Source organism: Budorcas taxicolor, chromosome 17, assembly GCF_023091745.1.
Source record: "Budorcas taxicolor isolate Tak-1 chromosome 17, Takin1.1, whole genome shotgun sequence".
NCBI lineage: Eukaryota > Metazoa > Chordata > Mammalia > Artiodactyla > Bovidae > Budorcas > Budorcas taxicolor.
The window spans coordinates 46,802,358-46,826,581 of NC_068926.1; the positions used below are offsets into that span (position 1 = coordinate 46,802,358).

General features: G+C 47.6%; 1 protein-coding gene across 1 annotated transcript in view; it reads left to right on the forward strand.

The window, feature by feature from the left end:
• The window catches only part of RIMBP2 (RIMS binding protein 2), a 301,212-nt gene that overhangs the window by 267,663 nt on the left and 9,325 nt on the right, over window positions 1-24,224 (forward strand). The window contains exons 14-20 of the mRNA XM_052654524.1: window positions 54-212; window positions 3,011-3,718; window positions 5,245-5,362; window positions 12,152-12,333; window positions 13,334-13,502; window positions 19,697-19,800; window positions 23,236-23,307. Coding sequence (XP_052510484.1) covers window positions 54-212; window positions 3,011-3,718; window positions 5,245-5,362; window positions 12,152-12,333; window positions 13,334-13,502; window positions 19,697-19,800; window positions 23,236-23,307 — 1,512 coding nt within the window. The remainder of the gene's footprint in view (window positions 1-53; window positions 213-3,010; window positions 3,719-5,244; window positions 5,363-12,151; window positions 12,334-13,333; window positions 13,503-19,696; window positions 19,801-23,235; window positions 23,308-24,224) is intronic.

A 24,224-nucleotide genomic window follows, 5' to 3' on the forward strand; every position in this document is an offset into this window, starting at 1 on the left:
GACTCCGTGTGTTGGAGTCGCCCCTCCATTCACGTCCCCTTCTCCTGCCCCAGCCTCACTGTTGCCATGGAGACGAATACCACACGGAGAGCAGCCGGGGGTCTGACCTCTCGGACATCATGGAGGAGGACGAGGAGGAGCTGTACTCTGAAATGCAGCTGGAGGATGGGGGCAGGAGGCGGCCAAGCGGCACGTCCCACAATGCCCTCAAGGTCAGTGCGGGGGCGCTGCCCCCCTCACCGCCGTCCCCACCATCCCCTATCCCTGTTCCTTTGGGGGCCTGTGCAGCTGGCTCCAGAGGGGCCTCGCCTGGCAGGCACAGTCCCCAGATTTGGATGGGCTTCTCTTGCTATTGAATCTGCGCTCGGGGTCTCCCATCCCTCCTCTTGACCAAAAGTCTGGGTGAAGGAGTCTGGGAAAATCCACTGGGCATCCCTGGGTCACCCAGCTCTGTACTAAGAACCCAGTCAGAAAGAATAGAACAGAGAAGCTTCCACCCCCAGCCCCAAACGCCTGGCCACATGTCCATCTGCAGAGTAGCAGGCACTTAGGAGGGCAGGAGCCTGTCTCTGAGTCAGACTGGAGATGGGCAGCTGGGGAGTCGGGAAGAGATTCTTTAGTGGAATCTACTGAGGTGGACCCTGCTGGATGGGTGGAGAGCCAGGGAGAGGGGACCTCAGAGGAGGTCGGAGGAGGGTCAGTCGACCCCTTCTCAGACACCTCCCACCAGGGATCCTGAGATCTTATGCCTCTGCTTCTGATGTGGCCTTTGGCAAGGGGTTTGATGGGGGTCACCTCGATGGAGATTGAGCTCGAGGCCCCCATAGACCTCATCCCTGGGGTGCGCCCCCTTACTTGTCTGGAGAGCTCCAGCTGGGCTTCTGTTCACTCGGCACAAGCTGGTCACTCTGAGCACCAGACCCTCCACCAGGCTGGGGGGGTGAGAACAGACGTGGCCCCCGAGCTCCAGCAGCTGCAGGCCTAGCCAGAGAGACAGGTTGGGCCTTTGTGGGGGTTTTCAAATGAAAAGGGCCTTGGAGAGGGAAGTCCCACCGGGGGATACAGTGCCTGAGCCCGGCCTTTCTCTGGGGAACACAGAGCCACACAGTTTGAATGGTGGACAGAAAGCAACATCCAAATCTGGCTGCCAACTCAGTGCCCACTTGCATAGAGCAGACTGACTTATGTTCTCCCAGCAAAGGCGCCCGGCAGGGCCTTGGAGACACTGTCACCAAAGAACATGCCAGATCCCTATGCAAACCCCGCATGGTTGCAGCCCCCGCTACCTCCACTGGCTGACCCCCTCGCTCCTCCCCTGAGCCAATGTCCAGCAGGATTCACAGTGACCCAAAGCCGCTGCCCGTGGTCCAGCCTGACCGCCCCTGCCTCCCCACACTTCTCTATCACTGGGCGCTGTGAGGAGGCAGGTGTCTGCCCCCGCCCCCCACCGCCCCTCGGCAGCTTCCCCACTTCTCCTTTTGGAGGAAGCTTCTGGGATGCTCCTTCCTGCCAATTGTTAGCAAAGAAACCGAAGGTCACCTTGTCTTTCCCAGGGAAAAGGGCTAGTTCATAAAATCACCTACGTCCTTCCCCCACCAACCCGGCTCTCCTTAGAGCAGCCGCAGGGACAATAGGACCTTCAGGCAGCGGGGCTGAGGCTCACTTCACTTCATCCACAGGGTTCTGACTTTTTTTTTTTAAGTCAGGAGACTTTACAGGCCGATCTGGGCCACCCGGGCTCACCTCCCCTTGCAGGAGTCCCACGAACCCCCGTGCATTCCCGCCCGGCTCCCGGGGCTGGATCCCTGCTTCCTCACTGCCCTTCACCCCAGTGTTCCCAAACCTCAGGGTCTTAATAGCAAACGATCAAAGCGTGCACCATGCTCCTCGTTTGGCTCTCTCGTGGGCTCTAAGCCTGCTAAAGACGCTGCGCTGGGTAAACCCACCATGTCCCCTTGTGCCTGGGACACACCGCAAGGCAGTAGGGGGATGAGGGCAGGGCAGCAAATTCTGATATTCCTCTGCAGCTCAACCCTAATGCACATGCCCGGAGGCCCATGGAAGGAAAGGTGGGCGCAAGGCTTCCTGGAGTCAGTGAGGTGTTCCAGGAGGTATGCCCAATGGGCTGGCCCAGCTGGAGCAGAGGATGGGCCTGCCGGCCATTCCTGGAGAGAGAACCATACGCCAGGACAGGGAGCGTGGGGTGTCCACCCTAGGCCTCCGTCTGGGTGGGCCAGCCCTGAGCCCCTGCTGCCCATACTGCTGGGGACTCGGCTCCTCTCTCCCAGCCTTGAGGTCTGGGGTCTGGAGGAGAGACTGACAGGCCCCCAAGCCTTTGCAGACACAGGCCAAGCAAATGACTTTGGGTCGAGGTCCCCCGGGTTTCACACCCTTCCACTTGAGCCGGGAGAGAGGCATAAGTAAGAGAGCACGGACAGGTTTCACAGGATGCTGAGTGCTTTCAGGGACAAGCAGAGTGGAGCGGTGTGGCCGGGGGGCGGTGGTGGGGAGGGCCCTGTGTTGCGAATGGTCTCCACTCACCGGCATCCCCAGGCAGCTGCCTTGGGAGTTTCTCAGGGTGCAGCCAGTGGCCAGTGAACTCGGATGTCCCCGACCTCTGAGCACAGCCATGTCACAGACCCTAGCGCCTCGGTCAGTGTGAAGCCTCCTGCCTCTGTCCTCCCCACACCCGCGGCCCAGCTGCCTCTCTTTCCTTGGTTTGGCTGCATGGCTAGTCCTGATGGCGTCGGGACGCTCTGCGTGCGCTCGGCCCCCCGGCTCCGGCCGCATCCATCTAACCCATTCTGTTTTCATTCCAGAGCCCCGGCCAGAGCATGCCATCTGCCCCCACCCCCCACCCCCTGCCCCACCACAAGTGCAAGCATGCTCTCTGTCCCTCATGGCCTCGGAGACTAATTCTCTCTGTATTTTCTTTCCTTCCCTCTGCCCCCCTTCATATGCAATCATACACTGGCTCCCGGCACCTGTGCTAACACCCCCGCCCCTTAAGGAGTGCTCTAAGAATAGGGCCACTGAACGTGCTTTCTCGGAGTTGCCCGAGTATCCCCAACAGACCCACCACAGTAAGAGACTTTTCAGTATCCCCGAAGTAGCCGAGGAGGACGGAGAGCCTTGTGAGTTCCTGCACAAGCAGGGCTTAGGGTCCTCCTCCAGGGTCAGGACCGGGCTGGCCAGAGAGCCCAGGCCCTCCAGGCCCTGCCGGGGGCACGAGGCCCTCCACAGCTCCTGGTACCCCGCGAAACCCAGAGGCCCCCAGGCCGAGGACTTCGTATTCGAAGACAGAGGCTGTCGATTCAGCCGCTCGGCCACCAGGAGCCCAGACAGCGGCCTGGACTGCGGCAGTGAAGAGGAGGAGATGCGATTTAGTTTCCGAAGCCCCACTGCCCAGTGCAGCCCCGGCCCCGGGCACTGTCCTTGTAGGAGGAGCCTGAGGCCCCTGCTGGCCCGGCGCCGGACGCTGACCCGGCAGAGCAGCATCGAAGAGGATTTTGGGGAGCCAGTGGAGCCCGGCGACGCCGTCAGGAGCGATGAGCCCCACCCGAGCCCAGAGAGGTCCACCCCCAGCAACTACGGCTGGGATGAGCCCACGGGCCGCGAGGATTTCCGAGATGCCTGGAAGAAAAGCATAAAAATGCCCGACAGTAGGGCCATTGCCCGACAGGCCCAGCCTCCTCCCCGGGTTGCAGATGGCCCTTTGGTGTGTGAAGTAAACCTCCTGCTCACATCCGCTTGCCAAACCAATCCGTTTTCATTCTTTCACCTTCTTTCTTTCTTTTGGTGTCCGTCCCGGGCACTATCTCTGCTGGCTCTCTCGTTTTTCCATGCATTTTTGATTTATGAAGCTTCCCAATCTTTTCACATGCTGATGATTTCTTTACTTTGCTTTAGAATAATGATCCCTTCCCCACCTCCAAATCAGTGATGATTATGGCTGCTTTAATTAAAGGACAACTGAATCTAAATTTTAATTAAGGGTTAGCTGAACTCTGATTCTCCCAGTTTGGCAACACGTACTTTTCAAAATGAGTCGTGGGGATGTATTTATGACTGACTGGTATTACTTACTAGGGTTTTTCTCTGGTGGTGGTTTTGGTTTTGGGTTGTGGTTGGTTTTCCAGTTCATCCATAACTGGAAAAAAAAAATGGAGAACAATTCTTGAAGAGATCCACCTTTGCAGTTGTTTCCAAAGGTTCCCACCCCCCCCCCCCCAACTTTTCTTTCCTGAGAGCAGTTTTCTGAATGAATTTTCCATCATCAGCTCTAGACACATCCCCGGGCCTTGTCTTCCAGGCTTGTGAGTGCATTTCAAGAGTAGGGATTCCTTCAAGGCTTCATTCATCTCTATATTGTGTCCTCTTTTCAGAACATTTGCTCCTGTCATGCTGAACTTTTCCATGAAAACACAGGTGAGACATCCCAGGGCGCCAGGCCTTGGGCTTGAGCCGGTGCAGTTTGTGACATGTCCACTAGAGGGCGCCGACCCACAGCTTACCGACTCAGCAACTGCAGCCTACTTCCTGTTCAAACTCATTTCTGAAGCTCCCAGCCCTGATCCATTCCGTGTCCCTGAAAACTTCCTAAGTCACCAGTGAGCTGGAGGTTTTGTTTTGATTCTCGCATAGGATGCGAGCCTTTAGTACGAATCAGAGGCAAAACTTATCCATAAAGGAAAATAGTTCGGGTTAGCCCTGAAATGTGAAGGTTTGGACGTCTTTGGATTAGCGTTCAAGAGGGCGCCACGAGTTTCAGAGCTGATAATGCACAGAAACTTGTCTTTGAGTTTTCAGTAACCTCGCACACAACTTTGCCCAAGCAGGACATTTGGGAAATGCAGAGTTTTTCCCACGTTTGTGATCACTGGAGGAGGGCAGACTGTGCTGAGACTAGAAAAGAGTTACCAAAGGCGTGACGAGTCTTATCTAAGCCACTCTCACTGTGGCTCAAAATATTTGGCTTCAGCGGCAGTACCAGCAACAAAAAGATGCCTCCCGAGGGGTACTCTCTCTCGCCCCCGCCTGGAAAAGCAAGTGTGCTGTAGAAGACGGGGTGCCTGGGGTGAGCACTCTTTTTCTCTTCCAGGTTATTCAGCTAACCTTTCAGTTAAAAGCTAAGTTTAGTTGCCTTTAGAGCTTCTGCTTCTAAGTTGAATTGATTTGGCTGACTTAATTCTTTTCTTCCCACGGCTGGCAAGACTGATGACCGTGTCATTGTTTTGTCTTTAGATTTTAGGAAACCCGGTGACCGCAGGACGGGCTGATCGGGCGGATCACGTGGGCCGGAGGTTTTCCCACGGCAGTGCTGGTTCCCACAGGTCCCGGCCAATGATGGTCCATGCTGCGGGTTAGTGAACCGGATGGAGGCCTCCATCTTTCTTTTAACCACAGAGCACATGGCTCAATCTAAACATTTAAAAAATTATTACGAATAGCATTTTCAACTAAATACAGAAGACTCTTGGTTATTTATGGCAAAAGAAGGCAGAAACAGAACCAAATAGATGGAACCTAAATTTAAGTATTCTCAAAATATATTGACCTTTGAGGTCAATCTTCTCCCTACCATTTCTTTTTTTTTTTTTTGAACTGCAAAGGCTGCCATCCTAAGCATGGAAGAGATGATAATGGGCCATCTCCCCACCTAGTTCATGCTCTCCTGAAATGCTCGTGATCAGAGCAGCAGACAGGGATGGGTGACTGAACTCCAAACGAGCCCCCAGCCAGTGGAGAGTTATCTGTATGCATGAAACACTTGGGCAACTGGGGTTGAAAGTTATGAAAAAACAGCAGGAGGCCTGAATGTGTGCCCTGAACTGTGTGTTGACCCTGTCCATCTGGCCACCTCCTTGTGCATGAGTCATCCTCCGGCATCCAATTCCATTCTCTTAATTACTTTTTGGAATTCAGCCAGCCGTGCTGAAAGCAGTCATTGTAGTCATTCTCATCAATCCACTAAGAGGGGGAGCGTGGCCGAAGGTCAGATGGGAACCTTTCTATTACTGGAATGAACCCCGGCATAACAGTTCCAAAAAGTATTCTGCACAAGATAATGGAATCTGGTAATCAGCACAAATAAACTAGCTTTTTGTGACAACACACACACACAAACGAAACAAACCAAGAGACCCATTCATGGCACAGAAGTAGATGAGAGAAAAACATTGATCTGGTGAGACAGGGCTCAAGGAAATAACGCTTGGACAGTCCAGACACCTGGAAACACAGCCCCAATCCGTTTAAATAGCTAAAGTCTAAGAGACAATTGGGCTTTGTTCACATCAGCCGAAAATAATTAAAAACTTTATGAACCAATACAGATCCCCTGAAGTTTTCTCCTCCTTCTAGATGTTTCTTTCCCGTAGAACCCAAACAGTAGGGTAAAAAAGTTTCTTTTTCCATCTTTACAGTTTTTAGAATGTTTTTATCAGTGAAAAATTGTATAGAATGTTAAAGGACCTTTAAAACAACAGACTGTTTTCAGTTAGGCTAAAAAGTAATAAAATAAGCTGAAAAATCAGTTGGAAAACACTGGTTTCACATATTACAGACCCACTAGCAGAATTCCGTATATACTGTATGGTACTTAGTCGCTCAGTCGTGTCCGACTCTTCACAACCCCATAGACTGTGGCCCACCAGGCTCCTCTGTCTATGGGGATTCTCCAGGCAAGAACCCCAGAGTGGGTTGCCATGCCCTCCTCCAGGGGATCTTCCCAACCCAGGGACTGAACCCAGGTCTCCCACGTTGCAGTCGGATTCTTTACTATCTGAGCCACCAGGGAAGCCCTTGTGTATACTAAGCCTACATTATTTTTGAGTGTTGCAAACTAGTGCTGCATCACTCAGATCTTCATTTAATTTGTGTATAATTGCCCCTGTAACAATTACTGAGGTTAAGTAGGATCTCCTGGCTTGTAAAATAAATGACTTGTAAATAACAGTCCTGAGGAAGGAGGTGAGGACCAGTTCAAGACCGTTCTTGCTGTTGAATTTGGTTCCTAAGTGCTCATTCGATTGTGACTTTAACGAGTGAATGTTCATTACGTGAACCGCCACTGTTTCTGTGGTTGAAGTTTAATGGCTTGGCACCGAGAAGGGGTGTCCTCTGGAGGAGGCCTCATGGGTCTCCCACTCCAGTCTCCTAGGACAGAGAAGAAAAGTCTACAGGGCTGAAAATTATGGTGCTACAAATTGCCAACTGGGCAAGGAAGTAAAGGAAAACATAAGGGGACCCACAGTCTCCCCATCAGAGTCTTGGACAATCATTCAGGTGGATTTGTCTTAAGGGAAAGAATGCAGAAGGCTGCACATGTCTTAATTTTAGTGAAACACTAGCTAAGTTAGTAGAGGGCTTCCCTGGCAGCTTCCCTGGTAAAGAATCTGCCTGCAATGCAGGAGACCCTGGGTTGGGAAGATTCCCCTGGAGAAGGGATAGGCTACCCACTCCAGTATTCTTGGGCTTCTCTGGTGGCTCAGATGGTAAAGAATGTGCCTGCAATGCGGGAGACCTGGGTTTGATCCCTGGGTTTGGAGGATCCCCTGGAGAAGGGAACAGCTACCCACTCCAGTTTTCTGGCCTAGAGAATTCCAACTCAAAGAGTTGGACGTGACTGATTGACTTTCACTTCACTTCAAGTTAGAAAGAGAGTAATGCTGTGGTAACACCTTCACAAAGAAAAAAAAAAAAAGCCTCAATAATAGAACCCAAAAAATGTTAAATAAATCCATGATAGAATTTCTTTCATTGGACCTGATCTCTTAGCATGGAGCAAGGCAAGAAAGCATAATTATAAAGCATAATTAGTATCAATCACTTTATATGTTCATATACATATATTCACAGACCAAAGAACCTATTATATTTTCAAAAGACAAAAGTGACTCAAAGACAAGGAGAATCATGCCCAAAACTCTAGGAAGTGAATGGTCAGTGACATGTGAATAGGCTGTTTTCCTCTAGTCTCTGTTTATTTAGTTATATTTTTCTTGTGCCAATATCAGTAATTAATACTTTAGAAATCTGCCAACTCCAAAAATATCCTTTTCTTTTATGGAGAAACTCAAGTCTATAGACTGTATACTTCCTACATATATTTTTTAATAAGCAATGCCTTCACAGCTAAAATATATTATACTTTAAATATACTCTGGATTTCCTCAATTAAGAAAACAATGCCCCCTCTGATTTAAAAAGATAAAAATTATGTAGTTCCATATCTAGTAAATTCTAAGTTATATAATTAACATAATGAAGACCTCATAATCAATGACCCCAAACAAGGATTTCATTGGGTTTGGTTTCTCCTGTGTAATTTTTGGTCTTTGCGTTTATCTAGTTATTTACCTGACAGATGAAAAGGCCCAAGGGTGTACCCATCTGAAAAAGAAATGCCACACCCTAGAGCATTCTGCTCTTACTAGTCGACTGTGAAAGTCTCCATTTCCCTCCCATTTTCCAGGCTATTTTGGCCACTGAGCTTACATAGCAAGGAAATGCAACACATTTTCTCTGTATCCTGATGGGAAAAGTTAAAATGACTTACCTAAATAAATAAAACTTGACTGTCTAGAAAGGAGACTCGTCTCCCTGGGTTTCCCTGTAAGGAGAAGAGGAGCAGCTGTAAGGTATGTTTCATAGGCGACCCACTTTTTCTCTGTAGAAATTACAATGGAGAGTTGCAGTGGAGGCGGGTAGCCTCAGGCAGTGAGGGAAGTAGTTCACTTCTAGAAGACAGTGCTTATTCTGGCAGTACAGGTGGATTCGGGAGCCAACAGGGGCAAGTCAGGATCCTCAACTTTGCACGTGGTATGCAGACCCTTCCTCCTTCCTGACAAACACCCCCTCCTACCCCAGGCCAGGATATTCCACAGCAGGGCAGAGGGAGGAGCATCCATGCCCAGGTCAGACCAGCAGCTGGAGGTAAGTTCTTCCTTGAGTCTAGCCTGCCCCCAAGAAAAGGAAGGGCCTCCCAGTCACCCACTCTAAACCCTGTGAAGCTGGGTTTGTGTGGACACACTCCATGGAGGCCACAGTTCTCTTCCCATGAGGTCTGATTCCATAAAGTATCTAACACACCTTCTCTGGAGGAAACACAGTGATGTCATACCCACACTTCCACTCATATACACCAACTCCAAGTGCTCCAACCACTTCCTCCCATCCCGGCTCCTCCCTGCAAACCAGAGAGAGATCCTGTAATGCTGTGGGTGACTGCCTGCTGTTTTCACTGAGCATGGTGCCAGCCTGAGCTCCTCTTACTGGTTTCCATGCCTAATGCCTCCCAACTCCTGAGAGCATGCCAAGTGTAGGAGTAACTCAGAGGTCTTCCAGAGTGATAGTGACCTACCCAGTCCTCGCCTTGTGAACTTGCCTGTACATTCCAACTCCACGAGCACCACGTCAACTTAGTCAAGGAAGCCCTGGGAGCCCTCTGGGTGGGTGCAGCCAAAGCTGTAGCCACAGTGCTCCTTCAGTGACTTTTCCCTCCGCTGAAACAGCATCCACTGGGTCACACTGCTGTTTTGTTAAGTTCCTTCTGCAAAACTCCCAAGGTTACCCAGCTGAATTGATAACATCCTTTTCATGCTGCTAATGGTTTTCTCTATCATCAGCCACGAGCGTGAAAAAAACACTGCATCACTACACATATAGAGAAGTTCACAGGTCATGAGATGGTGTACCATTAGCTTCGTGCTATTTAATTTAGAGAGCATTTAATGACTGGGGGACAGAGTATGAGATCCTCTCATTGACTGTGTGTGCGTGTGTGCTGTCGCTTCGGTCGTGTCCAGCTCTGTGCAACACTGTGGACTGTAGCTCGCCAGGCTCCTCTGTCCTTGGGATTCTCCAGGCAAGAATACTGGAGGGGGTTGCTGTGCCCTCCTCCAGGGGATCTTCCCGACCCAGGGATCCAACCTGTGTCTCTTACGTCTACCTGCTTTGGCAGGCAGGTTCTTTACCACTAGCACCACCTGGGAAGCCCTCTCGCTGACTATTAAAAAAAAAAAAATCCAAACTGGTGTGAAGAGATCAGTAAGGCCGTGCTGTTGAGTTTTGTTCCCTTTGAGCTTCCCTGATAGCTCAGTTGGTAAAGAATCAGCCTGCAATGCAGGAGACTCTGGTCGATTCCTGGGTTGGGAAGATCCACTGGAGAAAGGATAGGCTACCCTCTCCAGTATTTGTGGGCTTCCCTGGTGTCTCAGCTGGTAAAGAATCTGCATTGACTATAAACAAAATCAAAACTGGTGGGACGAGATCAGTAAGGCTGTGCTGTTGAGTCTTGTTCCCTAGCAGAAGCAAAGTTACTGAATGTTTAGATTATCTTTGTACCCTAAAAGGATCCCAAGTTCAAATAATGTTAATAGCTCACTGTATTTTAAAGACCAACCTTTCCTGCAGTTAAAGTGCTTTTATTTTTAAACTGCATGTTTCTGCTGGTGGAAGCAGCCAAGACTCTGGCTCTCCCCACACCCTCCATGTCACAGCTTTAACACCCTTTTATCCCACCTCCTGTGCTCCTTGTGCTGGTGACACAAATTTTGACCGGCCATTTGTCCCACCCCTACCCTCCTTTCTGATGATTGGAGTTTTCTCATTTGCTTCCCCACTGATGTTCTGAGTCCTTCTCATGTAGTCAAAACAGTGTAAGTCACTAGCAGATGTTTGTTCTCTATATATGCATATGAATAAATGTATACATATATAGTGAGATATATGTATGTCTATAATGACATTTAATAATATTGTTGATGTTCAGTTGCTCAGTAATGCTCGTCTCTTTGTTACCCCATGACTGCAGCATGCCAGGCATCCCTGTCCTTCACCGTCTCCTGGAGTTTGCTCAAATTCATGTCCATTGAGATGGTGATGCCATCCAACCATCTCATCCTCTGCTGCCCCCTTCTCCTTTTGCCTTCAATCTTTCCCAGCATCAGAGTCTTTCCCAGTAAGTCAGTTCTTTTGCATCAGGTGGTCAAAGAGCTTCAGCTTTAGCATCAGTTCTTCCAATGAATATTCAGGATTGATTTTCTTTAGTATTGACTGGTTTGCTATCCAAGGGACTCTCAAGAGTCTTCTCCAGCACCACAATTCAAAAGCATCAATTCATTGGTGCTCAGCCTTGTAATACATATGCATATATACTAGGATTTCAAAAGAATAGTCTTTAGGAGTTCAGTGGTAGGCAGACTTGAAACTCAATTCTTCCAGGAAGTCATTAATTCACTGTAATGTATTCATTGCCACTTACCTATTTGGAGCCAAGTGAGCAGCTCAGTCACCTGTATCAAACTTTGACAGATAGGCAAATACATCTTTTAACGTCCTTGTGCTCTGGCTCGTCTGTTAATGGAAACCTAGAGGGTCTCTGGGTCTCTCTGAACAGGTCCTTCCTAAACCCCAGGACTTGGCCACCCGTCACCCGATCCCCGCAACTGGTGCTCAGACCAGTCCTGCCAGGAGGTCACTGAAACACAATCCTTTATCTCTCACTGTCTTCACAAGCAGCACACCTACACTCACCCTGCTGCCTACGTTTCATACTAGTTATTAGCTTTTCAAACCCATCTCTGTCGCGGTGATCCATTTCTGCCTGCATGTTGAGCTACACATTTTTTAAGAACTTATTTTTATGACTTTATGGATTGTTTCGTTTGGGGCTGTGCTGGGTCTTTGCTGCTGCACGGGCTTTTCTCTACTGGGGCCAGTGGGGGCTGCGCTCCAGTTGTCGTGCACAGGCTGCTCATTGTGGTGGCTTCTCTTGTTGCAGAGCACAGGCTCTAGGCTGCAGGCTCTGGTAGCTGCAACATGTGGGCTCAGTAGTTGTGGCTCCTGGACTCTGGAACACAGGCTGAATAGCCTTGTCACACGGGCTTAGTTGCTCCGAGGCACATCGAATCTTCCCACATCAGGGATCGAGCCCGCATCTCCTGCATTGGCAGGTGGATTCTTTACCACTGAACCACTAGGAAAGCCCAGCTACACATTAAGAAAAAAAAAAAAAAAAAGCTTAAAGTGCCTCCCTCTTCGTTTTCCAAAACCACACTTTGTAAAACAGCTCACCTTTCTGGGTAAAGCAGGGAGAATGGCTGGTGGGAATCACTTAGACCCTGTGCTTTATCCCATGCACTCCCAGATGAGTACGGGCGGGACCAGCTTTCTCCGGACTTCTACGAAGAGTCAGAGACAGACCCTGGGGCGGAAGAGCTCCCAGCCCGCATCTTTGTGGCCCTTTTTGACTACGACCCCCTTACCATGTCCCCGAACCCAGACGCTGCAGAAGAGGAGCTTCCCTTTAAAGAAGGGCAGGTCATCAAGGTGGGGGCATGGCCCGGCGGCACAGGTGGCGGGGAGGATGGGGAGGGGGTGCTCCCCAGACCCAAGTTCCTTAACACGGGTCCCCAACCCTCGGGCCATGGACCAGTATGGGTCTGTGGCCTGTTAGGAACTGGATTGCACAGCAGGAGGTGAGTGGCGGGTGAGCAAGCAAAGCTTCATCTGTATTTACAGCCGCTCCCCACCACTCACATTACCACCTGAGTTCCATCTCCTGTCAGATCAGTGGCAGCATTAGATTCTCATAGAAGTACAAACCCTACAGTGCTTGAATCATCCGGAAACCACCGCCACCCCCAATCCAGGGAAATATTGTCTTCCACAAAACCAGTTTTTGGTGACCCTAACCCTAACACCTCAAAACGACAGGCTACTTTCTCTTGTATTTGACATTCAGCCTCCTATCAGTAGTAGAGGAGGAGCCTGAGTCTGGAGTCAGAAAGAAGACAAGGGATGCTCCCTAGGAGAGGGGAAAGGGCCTTGAACCCTAAGTTTGCAAATTTCTGAAAGGGCACTGACAATAACCTTTGAAAGAGGTCGCTAACTAAAACGGACTCTAAAGGATGGTGATGCTTACTCCGCAGAATAGTATGCACAGAATCCCTTTGTGAGTTGAGGTTTTTCACTTCTAGAATGCCAGACAGTGGTGCTGTCTCCTTACGGAGGAATCATTTGTTACACTGCACCTGCATGTGTGTGTATGGTGGGTGTTTAACATGTGTGCATTCACACACATGCACTCAGCTAGCAGAGCCCTGGCCTCGCCTGGCAGCCCCATGGTCAATGGGAGCTCCAGAGGCTATCCAAACCCTGGAGGAGAAACCGGTTCTTAGACATACAGATTTTTAGGAAGAGGGCTATGTTATGCCCACAAGCAGCGATTTTCCATGTCAGTGTCTGACTAACTGTGACTGTAGGTGAACAGAGCTGATCTATTTCTGAACCAGCCACCCAGCATCTTGCCTTCTTCCCATGACTCCAGGTGTATGGTGACAAAGACGCTGATGGATTCTACCGCGGGGAAACCTGTGCCCGGCTTGGCCTTATTCCCTGTAACATGGTCTCTGAAATCCAGGCAGATGATGAAGAGATGATGGACCAGCTTCTCAGACAAGGCTTCCTCCCTCTGAACACACCTGTGGAGAAAATAGGTAAGAGGCCACTCCCTGCTCACCTGTGAACCTGCAGGCCAGGTGGCGCCTGCCTTCTCCAGGGTTTTGTAGCACAAAACACCAGCCCAGGGCTTCCCTGGTGGCTCAGTGGTAGAGAGTCCACCTGCCAATTCAGGGGACACAGGTTCCACCCCTCTACCGGGAAGACCCCACATGCCTTGGAGCAACTGAGCTCACATACCACAACTGTTGAGCCTGTGCTCTGGAGTCCAGGAGCCACAACTACTGAAGCCCATGCCCCTAGAGCCCGTGCTTCACAACAAGAGAAGCCATCGCAATGAGATGCCTGAGTCCTGCAACTAGAGAGTAGCCCCAGATCACTGCGATGATCAAGCCAAAAATTAAAAAAAAAAAATATTTTTTAAACTACCGAAAAAAAAAAAAACAACCCACCAACTCAGCAGGAGGCAGTGCTGATCAGAGGAATGAATGCTTTGGGTTTTTTTTTAAAGATATTTCATATAGTCCACTGTGCTACACAGTAAATCCTTGTCACTTAACCATTTTATTTTTTGGCCACACCAGGCATGTGGGATGTTAGTTCCCAGACCAGGGACTGAACCTGTGCCCCATGCATTGAAAGTGCAGAGTCCTAAACACTGGACCACCAGGGAAGTCCCAAAATCTGAGTGTTAACCATCAGATTTTCTTGGGCAAAACCCATTCTGTAAACCAAGGTTTTAATCGTCCCGAGATACAGACATACAGGCATCTAAATATTTACGAACACACAGTTGATCTTCTCATGAACGATGAAGTATGGCCTTGCTTACTAAGAGTCTGTCACATTTCGAAAGTAAACATTTTGGGTTGTTGTGGATGAAATGCTTGTGTCCCCCTAAAATTCATTTGGTGAAACTTTAGTCTGCAGTGTGATGGTTTATTAGGAGGTAGGGCCTTTGGGAGTGATCTGGTCATGAGGGTGGAGCCCTTATGGATGGGGTTAGCGCCCTTATAAAAGAGACCCCAGAGAGCCCCTTCCCCCTTCCATCACGTGAGGACACAAGGAGCAGGAAGTCATCTGTGAACCAGGAAGGAAGGAAGCAGGTCTTCACCAGACACCAAGTCCGCCAGCACCTTGATCTTGGACTTCCCCACCCCAGGACTGTGAGAAATGAATGTTTGTGGTCTCAGCCCCCAGTCTGTGGCACTTTGTTATCTCAGCATGAATGGACTGACACTGGTAATATACTTTGGGTTTTGTTTGCTTTAATATTTATTTACTTGGCTGCTCCATGTCTTCATTGTAGCATGCGGGATCTTTAGTTGCAGCCTGTGGGATCTACTTTGCCCTCCAGGGACTGAACCTGGGCCCCATGCTTCGGGAGCACAGTCTTAGCCACTGGACCACCAGGACACTGGTACTACTTTGCACATTGACTATCTATGATAAATTTCAAAGGATGATTGGGTAGTCATATGCTTTCCATTCTTCAGGTAAATTCTGCTTATCCAAAGACATAAAAGATTTTTACCCTTTAATTTGGATACTAAATTCTTTTGTTTATCTAGAACCACTGAGCAAACAGTAAAACTGTTTTCAGCAACATTACATTTATGATCTTTAATTTTTCCACGTGCAAGGAAAATCTACTCATTCAAAAGGCCTCTACTTTTTCTAAGTAACTGTAGACAGAAAGACTCATGGCATTCATACTTAAAGTTTTAATACTTCAAAACATTACATTCACTTCTTTTTATTGTTTAACCTTCTTCTAAATTTATTTTTATTGGCTTATAGTTGATGTACAATGCTGTGCCAATCTCTTCTATATAGCAAAGTGAATCAATTATACACATATATACATTCTTTTTTATATTCTCTTCCATTATGTTTATTACAGGATGTTGAATATAGTTCCCTGTGCTATACAGTAGGACCTTGTTATTTACCTGTCCTATATGTAATAGTTTGCCATGCATTGCTCAGTCATGTCTGACTCTTTTGCGACCCCATGGATTGTAGCCCGCCAGGCTCTCCTCTGTCCATGGGTCTTTCCAGGCAAGAATCCTGGAGTGGGTTGCCATTTCTTCCTCCAGGGCATCTTCTTAACCCAGGGATCAAACCTGTGTCTCCTGGATTGGCAGGTGGATCCCTTACCACCGAGCCACCAGGGGAGCCCGTATGTAATTGTTTGCATCTGCTAATCCCAAGCTCCCAGTCCACCCCACTGCCTCCGCTGGATTCACTTCTAAATCACACTCCAGACAAAGTTCAGTGGCTCAAGTAATATGCATGATTTTACGGACAAACACAAAATCAAATATCTCAGCTTTTTCGGTATTAATGAGTTCATTGTCTCAAGTCAAGATCCATGTCTAATAGTCGAGGTTTCATATGAATAAACTGCCCAGATTAAATCCCCGAGACCACAGCTCTCTGAGCCTTCACACCATCCATTCCCTTGCATCGCTGCCCCCTTTCCTGAAGTCGACAGTGCCTCTTCAAAGAGGGAATGGGCTCATGCACCACAGACCCAGAGAGTCTAGGAACAGTCTGCTAAAAAAAAGAAACTTGATTTGCATGATCACTTGGATTAAATGTCTTTTTATTCAGTAGTCCCTAGACTAGTTGAGGGAACCAAGCTGAGATACCCGCTTGCCCTTTTATGTTGAGGCAATATTTCTCATGGTGAAAGACTGGAAGCTTTCATCCTGAGACTAGGAGTAAGGCTACAATGTCCACGCTCATCTCTCCTTTCCAGCTGCATGCTAGAATGTGCAGTACAAGGAGAGCCAGGGAGCAATGGTACACAGAATGGAAAGATCACATGGAAACCTACTTTGGAAATCTCAGGGAATCTATACAGTTCCTAGAATACAAGTGAGACTAGTAAGGTCAATGGATACAAAAGCAATTGCATTTCCATAGGTTAGCAATGAAAAATTTGAGATTTAAATTGAAAAAGTAATACTGTGTACAATAACACAACGAAGATGTGAAATATGGTTAAGTCTAACAAAATACATGCAGTATCCGTATGTTGAAAATGTTAAAACACTGATGAAAGAAATAAAAGAATCCCTGAGTAAATAGAGATGGAATGTTCATAGACTTAATATTGCTAAGATATTAAGATGTCAGATATCCCCAAACCGACCTATACAGTCATCAGAACAGCAGTCAAGGTCCGTGCAAAGCATTATATAGAATCAATAAGCTAAATCTTTCATGTATATGAAAGTCAGAGAAACTAAAAATCACTGAAACAGTTTTTAAAAGAAAAATGTGAAAGACTCATGTAACTTGATTTTAAGACTCAATATAAAGGCAAACTGATTAAGACCATGTGGTATTGGAGAAAGGATAGTCACATAGAGGAACTGGATAGAACGGACCCCCCCAAACTGATCAACATATCCACGATCAACTGATTTTTGACAGAGGTAAAAATGCAATTCAATTGAGAAAAGGTAGTCCCACAGGCAAAAAGTGAATCTCAAGCCATATTCTCACTGTAGTGAAAAACTTAACTCAAGATGGACACTGTCTTTAATATAAAAATGAAGACTATAAAATTTATAGAAGAAAACAAAGCAGAAAAACTCTGTAATGATCAGGCAACAATTGTTTCTATATATTTTAAAAATTGTGTTCAGTTCAGTTCAGTCGCTCAGTCGTGTCCGACTCTTTGCAACCCCATGAAGTGCAGCACGCCAGGCTTCCCTGTCCATCACCAACTCCCGGAGTTCACTCAGACTCACGTCCATTGAGTCCGTGATGATATCCAGGCATCTCATCCTGTTGTCCCCTTCTCCTCCTGCCCCCAGTCCTTCCCAGCATCAGAGTCTTTTCCAAGGAGTCAACTCTTCGCATGAGGTGGCCAAAGTACTGGAGTTTCAGCTTCAGCATCATTCCCTCCAAAGAAATCCCAGGGCTGAGCTCCTTCAGAATGGACTGGTTGGATCTCCTTGCAGTCCAAGGGACTCTCAAGAGTCTTCTCCAACACCACATTTCAAAAGCATCAATTCTTCAGCGCTCAGCTTTCTTCACAGTCCAACTCTCACATCCATACGTGACCACTGGAAAAACCATAGCCTTGACTAGACGGACCTTTGTTGGCAAAGTAATGTCTCTGCTTTTGAATATGCTATCTAGGTTGGTCATAACTTTTCTTCCAAGGAGTAAGCGCCTTTTAATTTCATGGCTGCAGTCACCATCTGCAGTGATTTTGGAGCCCAAAAAATAAAGTCTGACACTGTTTTCACTGTTTCCCCATCTATTTCCCTTTCACTTCATGGGAAATAGATGGGGGAAAATTGTGTCAGATGTCATCAAAATTAACTATTTCTGAGTGGGACTTCCCCAGCGATCCAGTGGTTAAGAATCTGCCTGCCAGTGCAGGGGACATGGATTTGATCTCTGCTCCAGGAACTAAGATCCCACGTGTCACAGGGCAACTAAGCCTGTGCACCTGAACTACTGAGCCCATGCACCCGAGAGCCCATGCTCCAAAACAAGAAAAGCCACCCAAGGAGAAGCCCTTGCACTGCAAAGAGCAGCCCCCACCCGCCTCAACTAGAGAAAGCCTGCACGCACAACAAAGTCCCAGCAGAACCAAAAATAAATTTTAAAAATTACCAATAACCAGAAAGAACTCATGTTTCCTGGCTGGTAAATGGATAAAGGAACTATGGTACATCAATACAATGGGATACTACTCACCAATAAGAGCAGAACAAATTATTGATCCATGCAATAACGTGACCGAATCTCAGATGCACTGTCCAAAGGAAAGAAGCCAGTCCCCAAAAGCTACATCCGTGAGATGCCATTTAAACAATATTCTAAAACAGGCAGAACTATTGGGATAGAAAACAGATCAGTGGTTACCTAGGTTGGAGGTGACAAATGGGCATGAAGGAATTTGGGGGATGGTGACATAACTGTTCAATATCTTGATGGTTGTGGGGGTTATGTGACCATAGAGTTTAGCAAAACTCACTAAAGTGAATGAACACCAGACTGAGTCATATTGTATGTAAATTACACCTCAATGCAGTACATGTGTAGCCTTAATGCCACTGACATAGGGTTCCCCTGTGAAATTAGCAGTTTAGCAACACTGTAATTAACCTCTGGTTACCACTGTAATTTGATCCAGGAAACATACATGCAGGTCCTGCAAAGGTGTGCTTGTTTATTTCAAATAAAAGCAGTGATTCTTGACCAGGAGCTGAGGGTTGAATTTTGCACATGCACACGACGAGCCCTATGCCTGCCGCAGACCCCTGAAAAGCTGCTTAATTCACTTTAGATGCTTTCAAAACACTTGTCTTTAGGAGTTTTCATTTCTGTGCATTGAATTCCAAAAATCAATCTTAGGCAAAAGATGGCTGTGTTTGGGAGAAAGGCCTCAATGCCAACTTTCTCCAGGAGAAACGTCATTTAGGAACCCAACAACGGAGGTTTGCCAGGAAGTTTGACGATTTGGGCCAGATCCCATGGTTTTTCATTGGCCCTTCTTATAAATGGCTGTTTTCGGAGTTTTTGCAGATGCTCTGTGTGGGGTTTTCCTCTTTCTTCCCCTCTTATGCTGATATGGAGCCCAGGGCTCCACCTAAGGCAGATCACAGCCAGGCAGCAGGAGGGGACCTCCCCCAGAGCCTCCTCCTCAAGTGGCATCATTTCAGGGACAGCTGTTAAAAGTACAGTGAGGGCACTAGAGGAAACAGAGGGGAAGGAACCTCTGAGATGGGTAGAGAGGGTACCCTTTTCTAGAGACTCTTGCTTCTCCTGATGACGGACTGGTGGCTGTGCCTCTGGTCTGAGCGAGAATAATCTGAGTGAGAATCATCTTCATAGCAGCCACATGGGCAGCGTTTTTGACCTGGTGTTTATGGGGTTCCTCTGAGCTGGGTCACAACTTGCCTCCGCCCCCCTCACATGCACCTCGTGCCACTCCAAGCCCTTTAGACTGACTATTGGAGCGAATCCCCTGCTCTAAGTCTGCCCTGCTCCTGTGCACAGAGAGAAAGGAGTAGGGCCAGACTGGGCTTCAGTGTGAGTGTAGGGAGCCTGGGGGCGTCCCCGGCTTGGCCAGCACTAGAGCCCAGCAGTCATCTCAGCCACACTGGCCGCATGTGACCTGGCTCCACCAGCCGAGTCAAGGGAGAGGGAATGCCACTGGCTTTGAAACCACTTCATGATGGTGTTCTTGTGATGTGAACAGAGAGAAACAGAAGAAGCGGCAGACAGCACTCGGTGTCGACACGAAGGATGGTGGCCCTGTACGACTATGACCCGAGGGAGAGCTCGCCCAACATTGATGTCGAGGTACCTCTGCCCACAACACCCACTCCCTCCTTTCCCTGGAACCTACATGGGAAGGGCTACTCAACCAGGAATGAGAGAGCCAGGAGGGCAGGAGAGAGGTCGCGAGCCTGGTGACACACTCAGGGCACTGGCAGCCACTGTCATAGGGTTTCCCTGGACCAGCACCCTATGACCCATACCTGCGGTGATGGGTCATCCTGGAGAGAGAAAGCAAAACCTCTGACATGTGGCCAATGACAGCCCCCCCGCCCACCACACACACACACTCAAGGAAAATCGAGCAGAAAAGCTGGACGTTCTCTGTGCACATAGGCTTGGTATCCTAGGAACACTGTGAAAACTGACAAGCATTTGCCTTCAGAAGGATTAGATTTCCACTTTTTGGAGCTGTTTTTTTAGACAGTTCAGTTCAGTCACTCAGTTGTGTCTGACTCTGCGACCCCATGAACTGCAGCACGCCAGGCCTCCTTGTCCATCACCAACTCCTGGAGTCCACCCAAACCCATTTATTGAGTCGGTGATGCCATTCAACCATCTCATCCTCTGTCGTCCCCTTCTCCTCCTGCCCCCAATCTTTCCCAGCATCAGGGTCTTTTCAAATGAGTCAGCTCTTCGCATCAGGTGGCCAAAGTGTTGGAGTTTCAGCTTCAACATCAGTCCTTCCAATGAACACCCAGGACTGATCTTCTTTAAGATGGACTGGTTGGATCTCCTTGCAGTCCAAGGGACTCTCAAGAGTCTTCTCCAACACCACAGTTCAAAAGCATCAGTTCTTTGGTGCTCAGCTTTCTTTATAGTCCAACTCTCACATTCATACATGACTACTGGAAAAACGATAGCCTTGACTAGACGGACCTTCGTTGGCAAAGTAATGTCTCTGCTTTTTAATATGCTATGTAGGTTGGTCATAACTTTTCTTCCAAGGAGTAAGCATCTTTTTCATGGCTACAGTCACCATCTGCAGTGATTTTGGAGCCCAGAAAAATGAAGTCAGCCATTGTTTCCACTGTTTCCCCATCTATTTGACATGAAGTGATGGGACTGGATGCCATGATCTTCATTTTCTGAATGTTGAGCTTTAAACCAACTTTTTCACTTTCCTCTTTCACTTTCACCAAGAGGCTCTTTAGTTCTTCTTCACTTTCTGCCATAAGGGTGGTGTCATCTGCATATCTGAGGTTATTGATATTTCTCCCAGCAATCTTGATTCCAGCTTGTGCTTCCTCCAGCCCAGCATTTTTCATGATATACTCTGTATATAAGTTAAATAAGCAGGGTAACAATATACAGCCTTGATGTACTCCTTTTCCTATTTGGAACCAGTCTGTTGTTCCATGTCCAGTTCTAACTGTTGCTTCCTGACCTGCATTCAGGTTTCTCAAGAGGCAGGTCAGGTGATCGGGTAGTCCCATCTCTTTCAGAATTTTCCACAGTTTATTGTGATCCACACAGTCAAAGGCTTTGGCATAGTCAATAAAGCAGAAATAGAAATTTTTCTGGAACTCTCTTGTTTTTTCGATGATCCAGCAGATGTTGGCAATTTGATCTCTGGTTCCTCTGCCTTTTCTAAAACCAGCTTGAACATCTGGAAGTTCACGGTTCACATATTGCTGAAGCCTGGCTTGGAGAATTATGAGCATCACTTTACTAGCGTGTGAGATGAGTGCAATTGTGCAGTAGTTTGAGCATTCTTTGGCATTGCCTTTCATTGGGATTGGAATGAAAACTGACTTTTTCCAGTCCTGTGGCCACTGCTGAGTTTTCCAAATTTGCTGGCATATTGTGTGCAGCACTTTCACACCATCATCTTTCAGGATTTGAAATAGCTCAATTGGAATTCCATCACCTCCACTAGTTTTGTTCATAGTGATGCTTCCTAAGGCCCACTTGACTTCACATTCCAGGATGTCTGGCTCTAGACAGTTCAGTTCAGTTCAGTCACTCAGTCGTGTCCAACTCTTTACAACACCATGAATTGCAGCATGCCAGGCCTCCCTGTCCATCACCAACTCCCGGAGTTCATTCAACCTCATGTCCATCGAGTCGGTGATGCCATCCAGCCAGAGGTGATGCTTATCCTCTGTTGTCTCCTTTCCTCCTGCCCCCAATCCCTCCCAGCATCAGTCTTTTCCAATGAGTCAACTCTTCGCATGAGGTGGCCAAAGTACTGGAGTTTCAGCTTTAGCATCATTCCTTCCAAAGAACACCCTGGTTGGATTTCCTTGCAGTCCAAGGGACTCTCAAGAGTCTTCTCCAACACCATCAAAGCATCAATTCTTCGGTGCTCAGCTTTCTTCACAGTCCAACTCTCACATCCATACATGACCACTGGAAAAACCATAGCCTTGACTAGATGGACCTTTGTTGGCAGAGTAATGTCTTTACTTTTCAATATGCTGTCTAGGTTGGTCGTAACTTTCCTTCCAAGGAGTAAGCGTGTTTTAATTTCATGGCTGCAGTCACCATCTGCAGTGATTTTGGAGCCCCCAAAAATAAAGTCAGGCTCTAGACAAGATGTATACAAATCCCTGGTCCTTGGTATTTCTGTTGTACCCGATGGGTGACCAGTTTGTGGTTCAGATTCAGAGCTTAGGTGGATTCAAATTTCTGTATTGGCTTGATGAATGTGTGCATGCATGCTGAGTCGCTTCAGTCATGTGTGACTCTTCGCGACGCTATGAACTGTAACCCACCAGGCTCCTCTGTCCGTGGTATTCTCCAGGCAAGTATACTGAAGTGGGTTGCCATGCCCTCCTGCAGGAGATCTTCCAGACCCAGAGACTGAACTCATGTTTCCTGTGTCTCCTGTATTGGCAGGCAGGTTCTTTACCACTAGAGCCACATGGGAAGCCTGGCTTAATGTATATATGATGCCTAATGGCTCTTAGAAATGAACTTTAGTCCCCTGTTTTCATGTCTAAAGATAAAAATGCAATTTTTTTCTGGTATCCTCTGTTGGAGTCAATGCACCCACCTCTAACCTGGAGTGTGACACGTAGTAGACATTTACTAAATGACATTTAAATACAATGTTTTTATATATATTCAGTGAAAGGATATTTGTGCAATGGTCCCTACACTGCAGGGCGCATCTGAAGGCTCTGTGGTTTTTAAGTTAACTATTTAACTAGCTGTAAAGACGAACCACCAGCAGAACCTGGGGATGATCTTAATTCTGGCTGAGAATTGGAGCATGGCAGCCCTTCTGTTGGAGACTTGGCCTCATTTTGAATTGTCCTTACTCTCTAAGAGACTGGGAACACAGGCATTCATTCATCTGATATGTGCCCTTCCTCCTTATCTGACTGAAAGGGTAGGTTCATACCAAAACAATAAGAAAGAAAAAAGAAATCATACCAGAAATCATGAAGATTTTTTTTAAGGCAACTTCTATATCTAGGAAAACACTATTAACTTTATACTCTGTCTCTACAGGCTGAACTTACATTTTGCACAGGAGATATTATTACTGTTTTTGGTGAAATTGATGAAGATGGATTTTATTATGTAAGTTTTTGAAGCATCAAATATATAAATATTTTTGCTTGTCTATTCTTTCCCCTAAAATTGTGTGTGAACTTTACCTGGCTTGCTGAAAGGATGGCTAATGTGCTTGTCCTCCTCGCTGAGCACGTAAAATATGGGAAGGCAGTTCTGTGATCTTCACTGTTACTTCTCTTTAAAAGGGACATTTTCAATGCATATGAGCTGTTGACAAAGTAAGGGTAGTCACATGCTCACATTAACTATTCTTTCATCCAAACATTTACCAAACAGTGTAATTTTCTGGATTACTTAGTGCCTGCGTGCGTGCTAAGTCACTTCAGTCGTGTCGACTCTTTGCAGCCCTATGGACTGTAGCCTGCCAGGCTCCTCTGTCCGTGGGATTCTCCAGGCGAGAATACTGGGTGAATTGCCATTTCCTCCTCCAGGGGATCTTCCCCAATCCAAGGATGGAACCCGAGTCCCTTATGTCTCCTGCATTGGCAGGTGGGTTCTTTACCACTAGTGCCACCTTGGAAGCCCCATTTAGTGCATAGGTAATACATTTTCAAAAGGTGAGAGGAAGAAATACAAAGAAGCAAAATTAATTCAAACCAACGGCATCTCAAGCTCCTCCCTCTTACAGGTGGGCCCCGCCTCTGGGATAGGGATGGGGGAGTCCAGGCTCTGCCTTGGGCCAGCGGAGTGGATCTCCTGATATCCCTGAAGAAGAGAAGGCAGGCATGTTGGGTGGTCATCTTAGTAGCGCCTCCCCAGCCAGACACCTACTACTGTCCCTTGCCTTAGGAATGGGGGTCATCATCTTGCATCCCACTTTCCTCCTCTTTCTGTTTTTTTTTTTTTTTAATAATAAAATTAATCAAGAAACTCTCAAGTCCTGACAAGGCAGATTTCTTTTGGGGTCAAATGGATTTTACAAC